General features: G+C 53.7%; 1 protein-coding gene across 1 annotated transcript in view; it reads right to left on the bottom strand.

The window, feature by feature from the left end:
* The window catches only part of MYO18B (myosin XVIIIB), a 156822-nt gene that overhangs the window by 70582 nt on the left and 66052 nt on the right, over positions 1-20188 (bottom strand). Inside the window, 11 exon segments of the mRNA XM_060249021.1 lie at positions 1060-1127; positions 1130-1183; positions 3234-3342; positions 4544-4663; positions 9389-9478; positions 10786-10929; positions 11830-11958; positions 15617-15682; positions 17230-17339; positions 18460-18658; positions 18830-19013. Of these exon segments, the coding sequence (XP_060105004.1) occupies positions 1060-1127; positions 1130-1183; positions 3234-3342; positions 4544-4663; positions 9389-9478; positions 10786-10929; positions 11830-11958; positions 15617-15682; positions 17230-17339; positions 18460-18658; positions 18830-19013 (1273 nt within the window).

Genomic DNA, 20188 nt, shown 5'->3' with positions numbered 1-20188 from the left:
AATTCTCCCTAACCTGTGCTTTGCCAAAACCCATTTCAGTTTCTGTAGTTTACAATCAGTACTCTGCAGTTTCCCCCCCCCCTTTTCATTGTTTGCTTTCATTCCAAGAGAGGATGCTGTTGGGCTTTAGGTGGTGCTTTTTAAGTGTAACAGTATTTATTTATTTATTTCTATTTGTATCCCGCCCTCCCTGCGAACAGGCTATTGAATTTGGCAAGTGGATGTTTAATGTTTTCTTGAACTTGAGACAGAGGGATATGTTTTAAGGGTTTTAAATATAATTCTGTTTCCCAGGTGCATCTTATAGTTGGATTTGGGGGGTGGGGAGGGAGCACAGAAGTTCCATCATCTCTCACATTAACTGACTGCAGTTCATCATCTCTCACATTAAGCCACTAATACACCTAACCCGTTTCTGCATGGAGCAAGGAGCCCATCCGGGCATCCAGACTAAAGAGGGCACCTGCACGCAGCTGGCAGGAGCTTGCCCAGTTACAAACCAGAGGCCCACCCCACACCTCTCCCCCTAGGCTGTTCAGGGCAGCGCTTGTCACCACGTCCTGCACCCTCAAACCTCGGCAGAGAAGGGGATTCAAAAGAGCAAAGCCGACTGAAAAAAGCAGAGCATCGAATTAATGAAGCCTATAATTCACAGACATGCTAATGTGCTGCCTGCCCTCGCCTGCTGCCCTGGAATAGCCAAAGCTTCATTGCGCTTTAATGTACTGTGCATTTAGCCGGTTGCTCCTGCCCTGCTTTGCTCAGAGTGACTGGATTTGTTATCCTGCACCCTTCGTGGAGGCTTTTCCCCAAAAAAGCAAACTCGGAGTTTCGGCTGGACGAATTCACGAGGAGCTGCTGCCCTGAATTTAAATGGAAGGCTTACTTTTGAGCAGGTGTAAGGAGAGCCACAGCCCCCCCCTCAGTGGAAGCCCCCCAGTCCCACCCCCTGCACGAGTGCCCCAAAGATGCCTCTGTGGAGGGCAGACAGTGCCTTGGCCTCCGGGCTCTACAAGGGGCCCCGGCTCCAGAAGCCTCCACCCAGCCTCCGTGGCCCACCTTCTCCTCCAGCTCTTGCTTGGCGTTCCGCTCCGACTCCAGCCTCTCCTCTAGCTGCGAGACCCTCTGCGAGAGAACCCGATCTCGGTTTGAGCGCAGTCCAGGCGCATCTGCCACTCGCCCTCTGCCAGAAAGAGGGGCACAGGTGGGAGCAGAGGGGTATCTGTGAGCCTGGAAGGGATCCATCCTGGAGCACAGCACCCTCTCCAAAGGCACGTTGTTGGATGTTGCTCTCTTATCTGGGAGAACTGGCTTTGATTCCCCACTTCTCTACTTGCAGCTGCTGGAATGGCCTTGGGTCAGCCAGAGCTCTGGCAGAGATTGTCCTTGAAAGGGCATCTGCTGTGAGAGCCCTCTCAGCCCCACCCACCTCATAGGGTGGATCTTGAGAGCCAGTTTGGTGTAGTGGTTGTGTGTGGACTCTTCTGGGACCGAGGTTTGATTCTCCATTCTTCCACTTGCACCTGCTGAAATGGCCTTGGGTCAGCCAGAGCTCTTGTAGAGTTGTCCTTGAAAGGGCAGCTTCTGTCAGAACTCTCTCAGCCCCACTACCTCACAGGGTGTCTGTTGTGGGGTGGGGGGAAAGGTAAAGGAGATTGTGACCGCTCTGAGTCTCAGAGTATAGGGCAGGATATAAATCCAATATCTTCTCTTCATCTTCTTCTGTGCAAAGTGGAACGATCCAAAACCAAGGTTTTTTTGCACAAATAACAGAGTTTCTCTCTTCAAAATGGCTTACAAATGTACTTAAATAACTGATTAGGGCCTGTGGTCTCTGCTGCTGTGTCGAGCTTAGGATAAGTAGGATGTTGTAATGTGATTTCTGCACTGCTTAAATGTGTCATGTTTGGGCTTATGCTGCACTTCAGCTCTTCCTCTTAGGTTTCTGCTTGTTTCCAGACATCTACAATCCTGGGGCATCATTGACCAAATGTCCCATCCTGTCGACTGCATTGACTCACTCGGTGTAATCCATCGTGAGTCCCTGGGAGAAAGGCACACTGGGCATGAATGCAAATAAATAAATTAAGGAAAGAAAAGTGTTCCGCCCCAATTTCAAACAGGCCACGGGCCATACAGAAGCCCTCCTCCAGCCACATGACTGAAGGAGGCTGCTTCCAATGGGCAGATGCAGCTGTGCAGGAAGAAAGCATGGGCTGAAAATGCAGATCTCAAGAATCTCAAAGGTCGGCCGCAGCCAGAGAGTGGGGGCACGCCAGGCCTTTTGCCTGTCAGTGATCTTCACGGCCCCCTGGAAGGAGGGAGGCCGCTGGGCTCCTCTCGGGCTCCTCTCTCGCCACCTTCCCAGTGACCTTCGCTGTTCTACACTCACAGGCCCTCTGCGATTCACGGGAGGGACAGCCACTGCTACAAAGTCCTCCTGACATATCTAGAGCGCAAATCCCCAGGGGCGACAAAGGCTTTACACAAACTGACACCCTCCCAGTCCTCTCCGAGTGAGGAAGGAAGATGGATGTCATTCCCTGAAGTTGTTAGATGGAGCAATACAGAGTGACAGAAGAAGGAATGGGCTGGAAGGAGGGCAGCAGACCCCGGAGAGAGAAAGGCGGCTCAGGAGTCAGAAAGAAGGAAAGGGGCAGGTTCTCTCTCTCTCTCACACACACACTCTCTCACTCTCTCTTTCACACACACTCTCTCTCTCTCACACACACACACACTCTCTCACTCACACACACACACACACACTCTCTCTCTCTCTCTTTCTCTCTCACTCACTCATACAATTTGCAGAGAAAATACCTGTTCTATGTCGGTTATTTGAAGCAGAAGAATTAAGAGATTGGATTTATACCCCACCCTTCACTCAGAGTCTCAGGACAGCTTACAATCTCCGTTCCCTCCTCTCCCCTGTGAGGTAAGTGGGGCTGAGAGAGCTCTTGAGAGAACTGCTCTTGAGAGAACAGCTCCGAGAGAACTGGAGCTGGCCCAGGGCCACCCAATCGGCTGCATGTGGAGGAAAAGCCCTGGTGGCATGGGGCAGGAGTGACCACTGCCAGGGGTCTGGGACAAGGAAGAGGAAATGATGGGGCATCTGGGGAAAATCTGCCCTGTGGAAGCCACAGCAGCAGCAACCGCTGAGAAAGGCTGGGTGCCAGAGGATGAGCAGGCAGCACAGGCCACACCCACACCCCAGCAGGAGGACTTCTGCGCACCTTTCCCAGAGCTCCGGGCTTCAAGGTCGTGGATCTGCAACTCCTGCTGCATCTCCTCCAGCCGCTTTTCTGCAGACTCCAGTTTCTTCTGCAGCTGGTCATATTTGCTCTGAAACAGAGAAACGGGGTGGGAACTTTTTCACCCTCAAGCAACAGCGGAGGCATGCAAGCCTCTCTCTCCCCTCCCCCATGGAGCTCAGGCCAGCAGGCGTGGTCTGGGAGGGGCCATGCAGAAGATCCCAAGTTCAGCCCCCAGGATCTCCAGTTAAAAAGGACCAGGCGGTGAGTGATGGGAAAGACCCTTCTCTGGCTGAGACTCTGGAGAAAGAGCTGCTGCCAGTCAGAGCAAGTAATACTGGCCTTGAGGGACCTTGAGGCAGAAGGCAGAGTCCATCCCCCAACATCAGTCTACAAGGGTCAAAATGGCACAACATTTCTCCAAAATGCACAGGTGCATGTGGCAGGAGGCCTGACAGGGCTGCCAATGCATGCAAGCTGGCATGTGTCAAGAACTGTCCATCATGCACCCTTACATGGGTGCAGTGGCCTGATCCAGCATGGCTTCGCTTATGCTCTCATGTTCCTAAGCTGCAGAGTCTACTCTGGTTTCTCAGTCTTTGCAACCTCTTCTTTGGGTGAAGTAGAGCTTTTCACAGCACCCCCCTGCCTTTTCCTGCCCCCCTCCCCACCAGCCATAACCGCCCCGCCCCCATGCACAGAATGCAGTTTTGGTGACTGCAAGAAGTTCCAGTTTCTTCCCACAGGAACCTCCATGGGTTGAGACCGGTGGAGTTCTTCATCTGAAGCAGAGCCGGTGGTGTGAAGTGGTTGTGGCCTTCCCTCCTTCCCTCCCTCTTCCCCTCCCCATCTGCAGCTTCTCTTGGAAGAGCATGCCAAGAAAGGCCTTCTTCAGGCAGGCCTTTAGCCCACTTCCCCTTGACTTCTGAGTCGCTGAGGACTGACAATGGAAATTAAAGAGGAGCAAAGGGTGGTATTGCTGGATTTTCTTTCCGGAGGTTCTATTTAATAATGAATTTGTATTACTGTCATTCTGTGTTCCATTGTAAGCCACCCAAGGGCTCGAGTGCAGCCAAGCGGCAAGAGGAAAGCAACAAAATAAGCAGAACAGTGGCCTGATTCCAAAGGTGCCGTGCAGGAAGAAGAGCATGGAGCAGACACGCAGCTCATTCGCCACCAATGCAAATGCCGCAGGCGGAACTCCTCTTCCACGGAGCAGCAGCCCCCGTGGGGACTGTGGAAGAGGGGCTTTACCTTGATGCGAACGTGTCCAACCCTCCCCCCCCCCATACCTGCAGCTCTCTGATCTCCCGTGCCCCTCGCAGCCTCTCCGCACGCTCCGCCTCCAGCGCCTGGCAGGCCACGTCCCCTTTCAAGCGCTCATCTGCGAGCTCCGTGGTGAGGTCCACAATCTGGAGAAAGAGACCAAGAGGTGGGGGGTGGGGGTGGGTTTGCAGCCGGTTCTTCCCAAGTGCTCCAGAGAGGCAGGCCTGATACCCCAGTGAGTGACGGAGGAGCTGAAATGTGGAATGTGTTTGGGGACCAAAAGACCTCTGGCTGCTTCTCTGGAGGACGCCAACCAGAAGCATCCCAGAGCCCAAATGCTCACAGCCCTGAATGGTCTCCTTGGCTCTCTCCTTGGCTCTGGTGTGGGTGATGGGAAGGAGCCCTGCTTTCCTGAGATCTGGCAAGATCACTAGATGGTGCTTGCACAAGTAGTTCCCGGTTTGCACTGTCTCATGCAAAGCTGCATGTCTGGAGCGTCTAGCAGCACCCCTGGCTGACCTCTGACCCATGGATTCCAGAGGAAAGGAAGCTGCTTGGCTTCCGGAAGGAGCCGCTGAGGAGCTTCTGGCCCCTCCCCGCTCTTGGCTGCAAACCTCTCCGCTCAGGCAAATCCTTTCCTCTAGTTTCCTGGAAGCCTGAAACAATGTGACAGTCTCGGGGGTGCTCAGGGCATAATGAACTGTTAATTAATTAATTGCTGAAAAGAAGCTTTGGCGCTGCTTGCCAAGGAACTGCAGTGGAGTTTTCCACACGAATGAGTGCGTGCGTGAGTGTGCGTCTCATGTCTCCCTGGTGCCAGAGTTTGCACTCGAGGCAGGAAAGAGGGGAGCCCCCCCCCCCTCACGGCTGCTCAGGGAGCAGGGGAAGGAAGAAGAAGCGGCTGCCTGCCTCTGGGTCTGTCTGATGGAGCACAAAAGAGCCCACATTTGCCTGGTGGGAGGGAGGGAGGGGCGCAGCTCAGCCACCCAGAGGAGCCAAAAGGGGGTCATGCACTTCCGGATGCATCCAGTTCCCAGCAAAACAGAGCTACTTTTGGGGGGGGGGGGCGTGCACAGGGCAAAAACATTCACCTCCTTCCAATGGGCCAGGCCCTGTTCCCTTTGCGGGGGGGGGGGGGGAGGGATCTGGCCTCTTTGGTTTGTCGGGCATCGTGCCCCTCCTTCAGAGCAGCAGCAAAAAATGCCCTCCCCAAACATTCAGCCCAGCCTGACTCAGCCTCCTGCATCCTCCAGCCAAGCCTCAAGCAGGGTTTTGCCACCATCCCAAACTTGATCAGAAACCCACCCCCCACCCCCCCCAAAAAAAACCCAGATGAGGGACAAGCTGCTGCCCCTTGGCAGGGTGATGCACATGCCCCAGTGGCCAAGTTCCAATCTGTGCGCCTTGCTTGCGCTCCTGCTGGGAAGATGCTCACAGCTCATGAAGCCACCTTGCCAGGGACTGCCGACTCTGGGCCCACCTCTCAAATGCCTCAGAAGCCAGAACTTGCCCTGGGGGGGGGGGGGGGGAAGGCGAGGCCTGTAAGGTCCATAGACAAGGGGCAGCAGGCGTGGCTCCATCCTGTGGCCACCCACCCCATCTTAAAAGCATCTGTAACTCTTTAAAAACTGATCAAGAAAGAGCAGCCAGTGCAATGGCCCCAAGAGCTCTTGTGTCCCCCCCACATACCATGTGTCATTTAAAGTTTGCACCTGAATAGGTGGGGGGGGGGCAAGAGCTGCTGGAGACACTGTACCACTTTCCCCATAGGAATTGGGCCTAAGAGCAATTTTGAAAGAACTGCAAATGCTTTTAAAATGGCGCTGGTGGCCACAAGACAGATCCTTGCCCACTGTCTCTTGTTGTTTGGCCCAAAGACGTGGTGCTTGAGCCACAGCCTCTGGCACCCAGGCCCAGGGGCCACCCTCTCTGTGCCACTGCAACAACTTGCCAGAGGAGAGATGGGTTGGCCTGCTTTCTGCCGCACCTCCCTGGAGCTGCTCAGAGGGTGGCACTGCAACTGGCAGGACTGCGGAAGCCTGGTGCACCACGAGTCCGTGGCCGCCTCCTCCTCCGTGTTCACTCATCATTCAGGGACAGAGTGAGCAACATCCCCGCTGGCCCTCCCTCCCTCCCTCGTAGAACACCAGTCCACGGCCCCCCTGCGCAGCCAGAGTCTTTCCTGCATTCCCTTGGGCAGGAGGAGGAGGGGACACCAAGGCAATGGGGGGAAGAGAGAAGCCTGCAGGCAAACAGACTGCTGGGAGGGAGGCCCCTGTGAGATGCAGCTGACACCTGCCACACACACACACAAGATCCCTGGCTCTACATCTCTGCCTCTCCTGGAGTGCCTCAGGATTAAGTAGCAGAGGTCTGGCTCCAAGCGTAGCTGTCAGACACAGCAGGAGGCAGACAGGGAGGCAATGGGGCAGCCTGTGTCTGACCCACTCAGAAGCAGGGTAAGAAGCTGAGCTGCTCAGGCCTTGGGATGGGCCAGTGGCCAAGCAGAAGGCCTCTTTTATTTTATTGTATTTATTATTCAGTCTGTAGCCTGCCCTTCCCACAGAACAGGCTCAGGGCGGATTACATCATAAAAACAAACAGTAAGAAAACCACAATAAAAACCCAATTTAAAACATATAAAATCTAAAACTACAGCGTGACGATAGAGACTAAAACGGCAGGTTCTGCCCCACAGAATGTTCAGGTCCAGCAGGCCTTGTAGCCCTGGGATGGAATGAAGGGGGGAGGCCGGTAACAAACCATGCCCTCTGTCTCTACTAAAAGCCTGGTGAAAGAGCTCTGTTTTACAGAACTGGAGCAGATCTCCAGGGGGAGCTCATTCCACCAGGCAGGGGCCAGCGCTGAAAAGGCCCTGGCCCTCATCAAAGCCAGACGGATGTCTCTGGGGCCGGGTATCACCAGAAGATGTTGGGCCGCTGATCATAAAGACCTCCGGGGCTCATGCAGGGAGAGGTGGTCTTGAAGGCATGCTGGCCCCTGGCTGTAGAGGGTTTTAAAGGTTGGCTCTCTCCCTTTGCCCCGTCTGCGTCTGGGGGTGGCACATGGGCAGAATCACTGCTGCAGCTTCTGTTGCTGGGCATCCCTCAGGACATGGGGCTAGGCTCCTGAGAGTAATTATGACTGTCCTCCGTCAACAGAGGCCAACACAACCCAAGGCTCCTGACATGAGAGTCATGAGGCCTGTGCCATGTTCCTCTGCACAGGGCAGCCAGCCTGATGGGACAGTCCAAGCCCTTCTCCCCAAGCAGACCCCTCTCCACCTGGCCGGCCTGGCTGACAGAAGAGAGCTCTGAGCAATGCAGCCCAGGCTGCTGCTGCAAAGTCTGGATTGCTCCGCTGTTCCAGAGAGGAAGATCTGGCCCAGAGGGTGGAAGCGAAGCCCTCCCCCCCCCACCCCGCCCCGCTTGTAGGCGGCTAGAGCACGTCAGCTCGAAAACAGGGCATTTAACTCCCACGGAGAAATCTCAAAATGGGAACAAAAGAAGGCAACACGCCAATCCCAAAATTGCTTTCTTCCTCCGCTGGGCAGTTCCGGCAGCTCAGCAGCAGGAGGGCCAAGGAGGGGGAGGCAGGGGCTGGCTGATCCAAAGGGCTCCCCCTCCTCTGCCGTCTCCCCGCTGAGCGTCCCTGGCCTGGATGCTGCCTCTGTGCTTACACGACACTTTGGGCTAATGAAGATTAACTCCCACCAATCCCACTTCTTCTCCACACTGAGAGACCTCCAGGAACGCCTGCCGGCAGGACGAGCTCCAAGAAGGGAGTTCAACGGAATTCTGTTCAGTGGTCTGACCACACAGCGCAGCTCATGAACCTTCGAAAGATGCCAACTTCCACTGTTATGCAGAGTTGCCACTCACCAGGTGGGACCTGGAGATCTCCTGTGAGTACCGCTAAGTCATCGTGGCAAAGCCATTTCCAGCACAGAAACAGCTAAGTTTAGGGATGCTCAGGGGACACCCCCCAGGTGAGTGGGTGCCCCATTCCAGGTTGGGGGGGTCCACATCTTGGACAGAGGGAGAAGCGGACTGTGTGAACCAGCCTGGGATGGGATGTGTGGGAGAGAAGCCAGACAGTCCCCAGCAAGGGGCAAGTAGATCGGGAAGGCTGACCTGGTTCCTGAGATGGGTTGAATGCAGGCCTTGAATTCAGCAGGAGCTCACAGGAGCCCAGCTCCTGAACCTTTCTGAGGGTTCCCTCTCTTTCTCCCCACCTACCTTGTCCATTCAATAGTAGGTGCAGCTGCATAACAATCCCTGGATTAGGAGAGCGGGCAGCCAGCCAGCCACCAGGAGCTTTGCCACGCCCCCAGCAGCCCTCATTAAACCCTGGAGAAGCCCGCGCCACCCTTTCTGATGTGATTTGGGGTGGAGGGTGGCTTGTTGACCTTTTGGCTGTGGGGGAAGCAGCCAAGGAGAGCCCCAGGGGAGGGAGGCCTGCTTGGGCTGGCTGGATCTCTCTTTCTTGCGTCGGGTTGCTTTTGGCTGGTGAGGGGCAGCATATGCAAATGAGTTATGCTAATGAGCTCCACCACCTATTTTTCTACAAGACGCCCCTGGGTTGAATGAGGGCTTCAGACCTACTGACCTGCAGCCCGGCCCACCCAGCAGCACTCAAGAAAGAAGTTGCGTTAAACAGTCATCAAGCCTTCAGGCATCAATCTCAGCCTCCTCTGCCCACCAGCAGCCCCAGCAGATCCTTCGCCACCCTGAGGTGTGCCACAATCACCACACAAAGAGCAGAGTCCATCACCCACCCCCGAAATTAGGCCCCGTCTGAACGAGCAGGGCCTTCTTCAGAGGGGCTGCCTGCCTTGGCCAAGGATGGGAAAGGACACTGCCGACTCTGACCTTTGTCTCCAGGACTTCTGTGTTCTGCCGAAACTCCTGGCGTGAAAGATCCAAGGCTTGCAGCTTCCTCCTGAGCTGGGCAAGCTCTTCCTAGAAGAAGAGAAGAGGAAGCAGGGAAGCATCTCCCAAGCCCTGAAATTCCCCACTCGGTGCAGGTTTCCCTGGTTCAAGACTAAGTCACCCCTGGCTATACCTCCCACCCCACCCCTCCTGCCACAGCTTTCACTTGTAAACTTGTTAATGGATGAGAGTTCCTTGTTTGTTGATGGAATGCAAGGTCCCCTGCAGCAATGATGCAACACACACACTGACCGATTTCGCACGAGGGCCTGTTCCAGGCGCAGAACCCTTTTGTTCCCGGCACTTTTCTCAGTTTTTGAACAAGCTGCCAGAGCTGCAAGTTGGTGCGCTGCTTTTCCGCAGCAAACAGAAACAGCTTGTAAGAGGATCTCACTTACAGAGGAAAAGCGGTACACCAACTCACAGCTCCGGGGCAGCTCGTGCGAAACGGAGAGAAGCCCAGGGAGCAAAAGGGTTTTCCGCCCAGAACAAGCCTAGTGTGAAATCGGTCACGGTGAACAAATCAGGGTGTGTCTGCTGGTTTACTTGAAATTGTCTGATCACCCATTTCTACCTAGATAGGAGTACAAAGCAGCAGGCCTCTACATAAATAAGGAAAAAGAAAGGTCCCCTGTGCAAGCACCAGTCATTTCCGACTCTGGGGTGACGTTGCTTTCACAACGTTTTCACGGCAGACTTTTTATGTGGTGGTTTGCCATTGCCTTCCCCAGTCTTTTACATTTTCCCCCCAGCAAGCTGGGTACTCATTTTACCCACCTCAGAAGGATGGAAGGCTGAGTCAACCTTGGGCCGGCTACCTGAACCAGCTTCCCCTGGGATCAGACTCAGGTCGTGAGCAGAGAGTTCAGACTTCAGTACTGCAGCTTTACCACTCTGATAAAGCCATAAAAACCAAAAAGGCTCAAAAAAACCCCTCCAGCTAGTTTAAAAAACCCCAAAAAACAAGCTCCCAGAAGCCTTCTGCATAAAGACTTGGACCCTTCCCCAGCCACACACCACCCTTCTAAGATTATCCTTCCTCTGTTTATTTTGGGCCTCCATTCCTTTGTTGCCTGGATTCTTGCACTCTGCACGTGCTACGTCTCTTGGAGGCAGAGAACAGAGCCTTCTGCTGGGCGAGAGAACTGCCTGTTTTCTCCCAAGCCTCCCATCTGACAAATGGATCTGGTGCTCAACAGGCGACACCTGGGGGTCTGAAGGGAAGGCCGCTCTCCCTCACTTCTTCCTGGGTGGCTGCATCATTCTGCTTCCTGTCCCTCTGGGAAGGGTCCTCAGAGGCTGGCCTCGCTGTGTCCCAGCCACCCACCACCACCTACCTCCTTGGCTCGGAGCTGGCCTTCCTGCAGGCTGGCACTCAGCAGCGGGCGAACGCGGCACACCAGCTCCCACCAGGGCCAGGCCTTCACTGCTTGGAACACGGCCACGTTCTTCTGGATGCAGCGAATGGCCAGACGCTGGAGCTGGAAGGAGGATGAGAGGGCTTTGGCTTCCCTGGGGAGACGACCTCTGCTCAGCAGCCCCGCTGAGGAGGCCGCAGGGAAGGAGGGAGCGATCCACGCAGGGGTCAGTCCTGAGCACCTGGCCCTACCCTGGCCTGGCCTACACACTTGCCAGCTTCCCAGGGAGGCAGGACGAGTTAGTTCTGGTGTGGGAACATGGCTGCTCACTCGCCAGCCACAACGCATTCATCAGGAGGTGGCTGCAGGAGGAGGCCCAGCACAGCAAGCAGCTGTGGGCAGGGAATGCTCCAGCTACCCAACGCTGCAGCTTAAGGCCAATGCTCGCTCTAAGCTGTGGAGTCTGGGGAGCAAAAATTCTACTTTGTGAGCTACTGCCATTCAAGTTGTGAGCTACAGCATAAACTAGTTTGCTCTGGGGCCATTTTTTGTGAGCTAAGGCAAAAATGTGTCAGCCGGAGGCTAAAAAAAACGGTGAGCTAGCTCACAATAACTTGGCTTAGAGGGAACACTGCTTGAGGCAGACCCCATGTGTCAGTGGGGAGTGGGTGGGGGGCTTGGTGAGAGGAACAACAGCCAGAATTTTGCTTGCAGTGCTGAAGGCTGACTTTTAAAAAAGGGAGTCTGTAAACTCTCGAAGTCTACAAAGCCCCGGGATGCAGGGTCAACATCCCGAGGATGAATAATGCTGATAATAAAAAATATCTGAATGTCTGAAACCCTTTTCCTTCTCAGTCACGTTCACAACAGCGCTGTCAGGCAGGCCTCTGCTGTTAACCCCCCACACTGCATATCGGGAGGGAGGGAGGGGAAGCAGCGAGGCTTCAATGGGGACCTTCCTGATCTATGGCCCATGCCATCGTGCTGTGCTAGCAAAGGCGGACATGGAAAGCTGCTGGTCACCTTCAGCTTCTTGAATTGCTGCCGTGAGAGGAAGCCCTTGCAGGCGGCTTGGAGGAGAGTCAGGTTGGGCGACACCAGCTTTTCCCGCTGCTTCTCCAGCCTGGCAAGCAGCCCGGCCTTCAGGAAGACCTGCGGAGAGAAAGGTGTGAAGGGCCAGCTCTCTGGCCAGGGGGATGGGGGGAAGACCTCCTGAATGACAACCGAACTCCAGGAGACGCAGCTCTGTGCCCCTGCAGGAAATGGCCGTGGAGGAGGGTGGGTTCTATGGAATTATTCCTCTCCCCAGGTTCCATTAGGCTTGCCAAGTCCAATTCAAGAAATATCTGGGGACTTTGGGGGTGGAACCAGGAGACTTTGGGGGTGGAGCCAGGAGACGTTGAGGGTGGAGCCATAAGCAAAGTTGTGACAAGCACAATTGAACTCCAAAGGGAGTTCTGGCCATCACATTTAAAGGAACCGCACACCTTTTAAATGCCTTCCCTACAGTAGAAATAATGGATAGGGGCACCTTCTTTTGGGGGCTCATAGAATTGGACCCCCTTGTCCAATCTATTGGAAACTTGGAGCACATTCTGAGGAGAGTCATCAGATGCTATGCTGAAAATTTGGTGCCTCTACCTCAAAAAGCAGCCACTCCAGAGCCCCAGATACCCCCACATTAATTCTCCATTATAACCTATGGGAATAAATCTCCATAGGGAATAATATAGGGAATAATGAAGTACCCAGCAGACATTTCCCACCCACCCCCCGTTTCTGACGACTCTGAAGCAGGGGAGGGCCTGCTCCCACCTGGGGATTAACATCTCTACTCAGAGCTGCGGAACTTCCAACTTCTTCAAAGTCACACAGAGCAACAAAAGGTTCAAGTTTACCTTTCCTAGGCAAACGACCTCTGAAAAGATTATGCAACCAACAGAGGGCTGCAAACGACCTCTGCAAAGATTGTGCAACCAATGGAGGGTCTGGGCTGCTTTCACAGCCACTGGGAGCAGCCATGTTGTTCCGCCTGCTCCCCCCAAACCCATTCAGTCTTAAAGACACAGACACCCCATCCCAGGAGTGCTCCACTTCTGGATTGCTAGGGCCAAATGAACAGAAGAACATATGAGAAGCCATGTTGGATCAGGCCAATGACCTATCCAGTCCAACACTCTGTGTCACATAGTGGCCAAAACCACCCAGGTGCCATCAGGAGGTCCACCAGTGGGGCAAGGACACTAGAAGCCCTCCTACTGTGCCCCCTCTCCAAGCACCAAGAATACAGAGTATCACTGCCCCAGACAGAGAGTTCCAATAGTACGCTGTGACTAATAACCACTGATGGACCTCTGTTCCATATAAGAACATAAGAGAAGCCCTGTTGGATCAGGCCAATTGCCCATCAAGTCCAACACTCTGAGTCACACAGTGGCCAAAAAATCCCAAGTGCCATCAGGAGGTCCACCAGTGGGGCCAGGACACGAGAAGCCCTCCCTTTGCCGCCTCGCCGACATTGGGGCTAGGGGGCTGGCCTTGCAATGGCTCTCCTCCTTCCTCTCAGGTCGGGGACAAAGGGTGGCTATTGGGGGGGAGCGATCCCAGAGACACACACTGGATTGTGGTATGCCTCAGGGAGCAGTTCTCTCCCCAATGTTGTTCAAAATTTATATGCGCCCCCTTGCCCAGATTGCCCGGAGGTTTGGGCTGGGTTGCCATCAATATGCAGATGACACCCAGCTCTATCTACTAATGGACGGCCGACCCGGCTCCGCCCCAGGGAACCTGGATCGAGCTTTACAGGCTGTTGCGACATGGCTCAGATTGAGTGGGCTGAAGCTGAACCCAGCAAAGACAGAGGTCCTTTGTGTGGGTCGTGGCGCTCTAGGAGGGGAAATAGCTCTCCCAGCCTTCGACGGCGCGCCATTGAAACCAGCGCGCCAGGTAAAGAGTCTGGGTGTTTTACTGGAGCCTTCACTATCAATGGAGGCCCAGATAGCAGCCACTGCCAAGTCAGCATTCTTCCATCTGAAGCGGGCAAGGCAGTTGGCCCCTTTCCTGGAGCGTCGCGACCTCGCAACAGTGATCCATGCAACAGTCACCTCAAGATTGGACTACTGTAATGCCCTCTACTTGGGGCTACCTTTGTGCCGGACCCGGAAGTTGCAGCTAGTGCAGAACGCGGCGGCCAGGCTACTGTTAGGGCTCCCGAAATGGGAGCACATATGGCCGGGGCTGCGCGAACTGCACTGGCTGCCAATTACATACCGAGTCCAGTACAAAGTGTTGGTCATTACCTTTAAAACCTTATATGGCCGAGGACCAGCCTACCTGAGGGACCATCTCTCCCCATATGAACCCCAGAGGGCACTGAGGTCAGTCGGAAAAAATAAAATGACTATCCCTGGGCCGAGAGAGGTCAAGCTCCAGAACACCAGAGCACGGGCCTTCTCAGCTGCGGCCCCTGCCTTATGGAATCAGCTTCCGGAGGAGGTGCGGGCCCTGCGGAACCTTGATCAGTTCCACAGGGCCTGCAAAACTGTCCTCTTTAAACGAGCATACGCCGGCTGCTGAATTACTGTGAATTAAGGACCCACCAGCATGGTCCTGTTCAAGGACCTACATTATTACAGAACTATTTAAACTGGCAGAACCAGCGTCAGAATGCCACCATTGCTGCCAGATTAACTTAAATTAACTTAAATAATGAATTCTTAAATATTAACTGGTTTTTATAATGTTTAAATGTTTTTATTGTTAAACTTAAAGCTTTTATTTATTATTGTACATGTATAAAAGGTTGTTAGCCGCCCTGAGCAGCCTAGGCGGGGAGGGCGGGATACAAATAAAACTTATTAAAATTTATTATTATTATTATTATTTGTGCCCCCCCTCCAAGAACCAAGAATACAGAGCATCACTGCCCCAGACAGAGAGTTCCAATAATATGCTGTGACTAATAACCACTGATGGACCTCTGCTCCATATAAGAACATAAGAGAAGCCATGTTGGATCAATGTTGGATCAATGGCCCATCCAGTCTAGCACTCTGTGTCACATAAGAACAGAAGAGAAGCCATGTTGGATCAGGCCAATGGCCCCTCCAGTCCAACACTCTGTGTCACATAAGAACATAAGAGAAGCCATGTTGGATCAGGCCAATGGCCCCTCCAGTCCAGCACTCTGTGTCACATAAGAACATAAGAGAAGCCATGTTGGATCAGGCCAATGGCCCCTCCAGTCCAACACTCTGTGTCACATAAGAACATAAGAGAAGCCATGTTGGATCAGGCCAATGGCCCCTCCAGTCCAACACTCTGTGTCACATAAGAACATAAGAGAAGCCATGTTGGATCAGGCCAATGGCCCCTCCAGTCCAGCACTCTGTGTCACATAAGAACATAAGAGAAGCCATGTTGGATCAGGCCAGTGGCCCCTCCAGTCCAACACTCTGTGTCACATAAGAACATAAGAGAAGCCATGTTGGATCAGGCCAATGGCCCCTCCAGTCCAACACTCTGTGTCACATAAGAACATAAGAGAAGCCATGTTGAATCAGGCCAATGGCCCCTCCAGTCCAACACTCTGTGTCACATAAGAACATAAAAGAAGCCATGTTGGATCAGGCCAATGGCCCCTCCAGTCCAACACTCTGTGTCACACAGTGGCCAAAACCCCCCAGGTGCCATCAGGAGGTCCATCAGTGGTTCCAGGACACTAGAAGCCCTCCCTCTGTTCCCCCCAATCACCAAGAATGGAAGCCCCTTGGAAAAAGAAGGGCCAGCTGTCTCTCCCACGGCCAGCTACCTGTGTGTGACCCACGGCAATGCTTTTCTTCTCCAAGTCAAGAGCCTGGAAGAGTTCCTCCAGAGCCTGCAGAAGGGGAAGGCAGAAGAGAATCAACATCTCCGCAGAGCTCAGAAAGCAATGCTGTCTTCAGGGCACCCCCCCTCCCCATCTGTGCCCCCACCCATACGAGGACCGCAGGGACCCCTGCCTGGGCTGCTCCACAGCTGCGGGTCCTCCCTCCCTGTTTCCAGCCCACCTTCCAGTTCCCAGAAGCCCTTCTGCTGCCAAAATGGGGAAGGGGGGCCAGAGGTCAGAGGGCAAGTGTGGCCACCCACCCTCCCATAATCAGTGCTAGGCCTCAGCCTTGACTGCACAAGAGACACAAGGGAGCAAGCCGTGTGGGTGGGGGATCTTTCTGGCCAGTACTTATAACTACCCCACCCCCCATCCTGGCAAAACCATGGCGCTCAGCCCCAGGCCTCAAGGCTGAGCACAAAGGAATTGCCTGCACTTGACCCCGGAGGCTTTTTAGCCCAACATTGAAAACAGGGAGGGTGGGGCTGAGCACCCACCCATTGATCCCCTCCCTGCCCCCAGCTGCCACACCTGTCCGCAGCTGAGGGCCCAGCCTGCATTAATCTCGCTTGAGAGTTCCTGTTGCTTTGGGGAGGGTTCTGTTTTGCACATGGTTTGCTCCCTCCAGTGCTCAACTCAATACTGCATCACTTTGTGTTTGGCACAACGCCAGTCTGGTGTAGTGGTGAACTGTGCGGACTCTTATCTGGGAGAACTGGGTTTGATCCCCCGCTCCTCCACTTGCACCTGCTGGAATGGCCTTGGGTCAGCCATCGCTCTCTTATCTGGGAGAACCGGGTTTGATCCCCCGCTCCTCCACTTGCACCTGCTGCAATGGCCTTGGCTCAGCCACAGCTCTGTTGGAGCTGTCCTTGAAAGGGCAGCTGCTGTAAGAGCTTTCTCAGCCCCACACACCTCACAAGGTGTCTGTTGTGGGTGTGGGGGGAAGGTAAAGGAGATTGTGACCGCTCTGAGATTCAGAGTATAGGACGGGATATAAATCCATCATCATCATCTTCTTTTTCTTCTTGAAGAGCGAGGTATAAATCTACAGTCTTCTTTTTCTCCTCCTCTCCTTGCAAATTTTAACTGCAGTATATTGAGTTGACTACTACAGTGAGCAGAACACATGTGGAACGAGGTGGGGGGAGGGGAAGAATCTCCTAAAGCAACAGGAGCACACAAACAAGGAACAAGAGAATGCAGAAAAGCCCAAGATTTACTGCAGAAGGGTGCGTAGTCCAATGAAAGACCAACATTAGCAAATGTTTTGCAGGGGATGACTTTTAAACAGAGATTTCAGCCACACCAAAGGGACTGAATTTCCTGGGTCTTCATACCAGAAGGCAGCAGTCCCTTCAGGGAAGGCCATTTTATGACCTTGCAGGTCCCCGAAGAAGTCACATCTGCAGCCAGAATATGTGGAACTCCCAAAATCCAGAATAGCAGAAAAGCTGCCGTGGAACTCCCCAAGGCCAAACCAGAGCGGTTGTCTGAGTGGCCGTCCTTCGGAAAACCTCACGCGCCCCACCCCCACCAGCAGGCTCCTCACCCACCTTCTCCTCGTCTGTCGTCTCATAGGCAGAGGTGTATTTTTTCATCACTGGCTGCGCGAGGATCTGGAAGCGGCGCCGGAACTGAGTCAGGGCCATCCGATCTGCGTACCCTGCAAAATGCAGAAAAGGCCGCCCAACCAACCCGGTCATGGGCTGGCCCTCACTATGACTCCGCTGATGGGGGAGGCTCAAAGAACCCAACATGGGGCCATCAAGCCCACCCTGCTGCAGTCCACCCAGAGAAGCAGATTATCACACACACACACACCCAATAGCAGCACAACAAGCAGAGGCCAAGGTGCCACAAGCACAGCAAGTCTCTGTAAGGGAGCAGCAGAAGGCACCCTCTTCAGGGTCTCCAAACAGTTCACCTGCAGAAGGGGGAGAGCTCTGCCCCAACCAGAAAAGGCATCAGTCAAGACCCCCTTTTACTCATTCATTCATTCATTCATTCATTCATTCATTCGCTATGTCATTTATGGATCCAAAGCCGCTTACATTGTTTTCCTGGCCATTTTACACTCACAACAATCCTGTGAGGTAGGGAAGTAAGTGACCAGCTTCCATGGGAGAGTGGAGATTTGAAGGTGGTCCTCCCAGGTCCCAGCCCAACACTCTACACCTTATATCACACGGCACATCCTCTGGTCACTGCATTGCCTGGAAGCCATGTCAAGGCATGAAGGACTTGGAAGCTAAGCAGGGAGACCACCATGGAAGAGTTGCAGAGGGAGGGAAGGGCAAACCTCCCCTGCTGAACCCCTGACCTTCAGCAACCCTGGGGCGGGGGGGGGGGGAGGGTAGCCACAAGAAGGCTGCAAGTGGATTTGGAGTTTATGCACCCATGGGAATGAATCAGCATTAAGAGCCTTGCTTGGGCCTTGCAAACTAGGGCGCCAGGGCATCCTTGACTGAGTCAATGCATCTCCTGTTGGGTCTTCTTCTTTTCGTAGCGTTATTCTTCTTTCCAGTGACTCTTGTCTTCTCATAATGGGACCAAAGTACAATCGCCCCAATTATTGCATCTGGCACCCACCCCTCGATTGCCCCCACCTCTCTAACTTTCTAACATAGATCGGAACTCTGCTTGGCAAGAACCGTGGAGCTCTGAAGAGCACCCAGCACACCGCGGGCAGGTCCTGTCAATGCTACCAGAGGGGGCAAGACCCCCGCAATGCCATTTCCAGCCCACCATTAATTAGAAGGCTCCCCCCTTTGAGCCCGCCTCACCTGCTCTGAAGAGCCTCAAGGCATCCAGGATCTGTCCCCCAGAAAGCTGGACTCGCAGAGCTGGGACATCCCACCCGCTCCCCCCGGGCTTCCCAGAGGGCTGTAGCGTCTTCTCTTTCACCCCCTCCACATCCGTTCTTGGGATCAGGCAATGGACAAAATGGATCTGAGATCGCTTCACGAGGTTAGCAAGAGCATCCTGCAGCAGCAGAGGGAAATGCAAAAAGAAAAAAGATCACCCACCCCTTGGCACTTGGCCACTGCCCTCCAGATAGGCCACCCGCCATGGCCACCTTCCACCCAACAAGCACCCTCGTGAAGAGTGTGAAGCGTGGAGCAGAGGGGCCCCAGGCCTGGCCCTTGCACTTACCACCTGAAGCTTGATCTGCGCACACACAGATTTCTTCTTCACAGCCGCAAAGCTGCTCGTGAAGGTCTTTCTCACGCTGCCGACCCGCTGCAGAGTCTGCTGGGAGCTCCCGTCCAAGCCGGCCACTGACCGGCACACCAAAGGCATCCTGGACCGCTGCAGGAACAGCTTCTTCAGAGCATCTCTGGCAGAAAGGGAGTGATGCAACAAGGCAGGTCAGGGGCACCATGCATTCTGACCCCCAGAAGAAAGCCAACTGCTCCTGGGGAAGAGAGGCAGGCTCCCAGCTCTAAAAGGCCCCTCTTCTCAGAGCCCCAGCAAAAGGCCGGGAGGTGGGCTGAGAATTCTGCCTCCCCCCCACACACACAGAAGGAGAGCCCCATGGGGGCAAACCATTAATGCAAGCAGGCGTGTTCTACGGAGTGGCGTCTTCTTGCCACTCTGACCACCTAACAGGCAGCAATTTCTCAGGCCTCGCTCCCTCCTTCTGCAATGATGCCCCTGGAGAGAAGCTCAGTGAGGGAGGGTCAACTGGTCACATGATGCAGAAACTAAGAGGGAAGACACGGGTCACTTCCTCCAGAGCTGCATGTCAGAGATGACTGCACATCCTGGAGGGACATTCACACAGGTCCTCACACGTTTATGACTTAACTAAAGAAGGAAACCATTTCAATAATGGAAACATCAAAACGCCACTGGCCGACCACAAAGGTAATGGATAACAGTAATCTCCAGGAATCTTTGAAGAAGGACATTGTTTAATCATCAAAGGGGCCTTGCAGAGAACCAGAGCTGCGAACTGGCAACCGTCCTCTAGGGCCATTGGTGGACTAAGGGCTTTCCCAGCTGACCCTTTTTATTGCAAGAACAATGTGTCCTGTCAGATGGGATCAATGTCAATCAACTGCATGGAGTCCACAGTAGGGCGACCCTTGGAGAGGCTGAAGGACCTGGGAAGGAATCTCTGCAGGGGCGTGACGCAGCCGCCTCCTTCCAACTCAGGGGTGCGGGCCCTTTTCTCTGCCAAGGGCCGTTTGGATATTTATAACATCATTCGTGGGCCATACAAAATGATCAAATTTAAAAACAGTGCTCCATCAAGGGAGGATGGTTCCAGCCAGCAAAATTAACGCAAATAATTGTTTTTCTATTTGAAGTCATGTGGGGTGAATGTAATTTGGCATACCTCCCCCCCCCCCCCCGGCCTACTGCTTTAGGCAAATGCATAGGTCCAGGGCTTTTTTGGTAGAAATAATAATAATAATAATAATAATAATAATAATAATAATAATAATAATAATAATAATAATAATAATAATAATAATAATAATAATAATAATAATAATAATAAACATT

This window comes from Heteronotia binoei, chromosome 11 (assembly GCF_032191835.1).
Source record: "Heteronotia binoei isolate CCM8104 ecotype False Entrance Well chromosome 11, APGP_CSIRO_Hbin_v1, whole genome shotgun sequence".
Classification (NCBI taxonomy): domain Eukaryota; kingdom Metazoa; phylum Chordata; class Lepidosauria; order Squamata; family Gekkonidae; genus Heteronotia; species Heteronotia binoei.
Note: the sequence above shows the minus strand (reverse complement) of the source record. Positions and strands in the feature narration are given on the sequence as shown.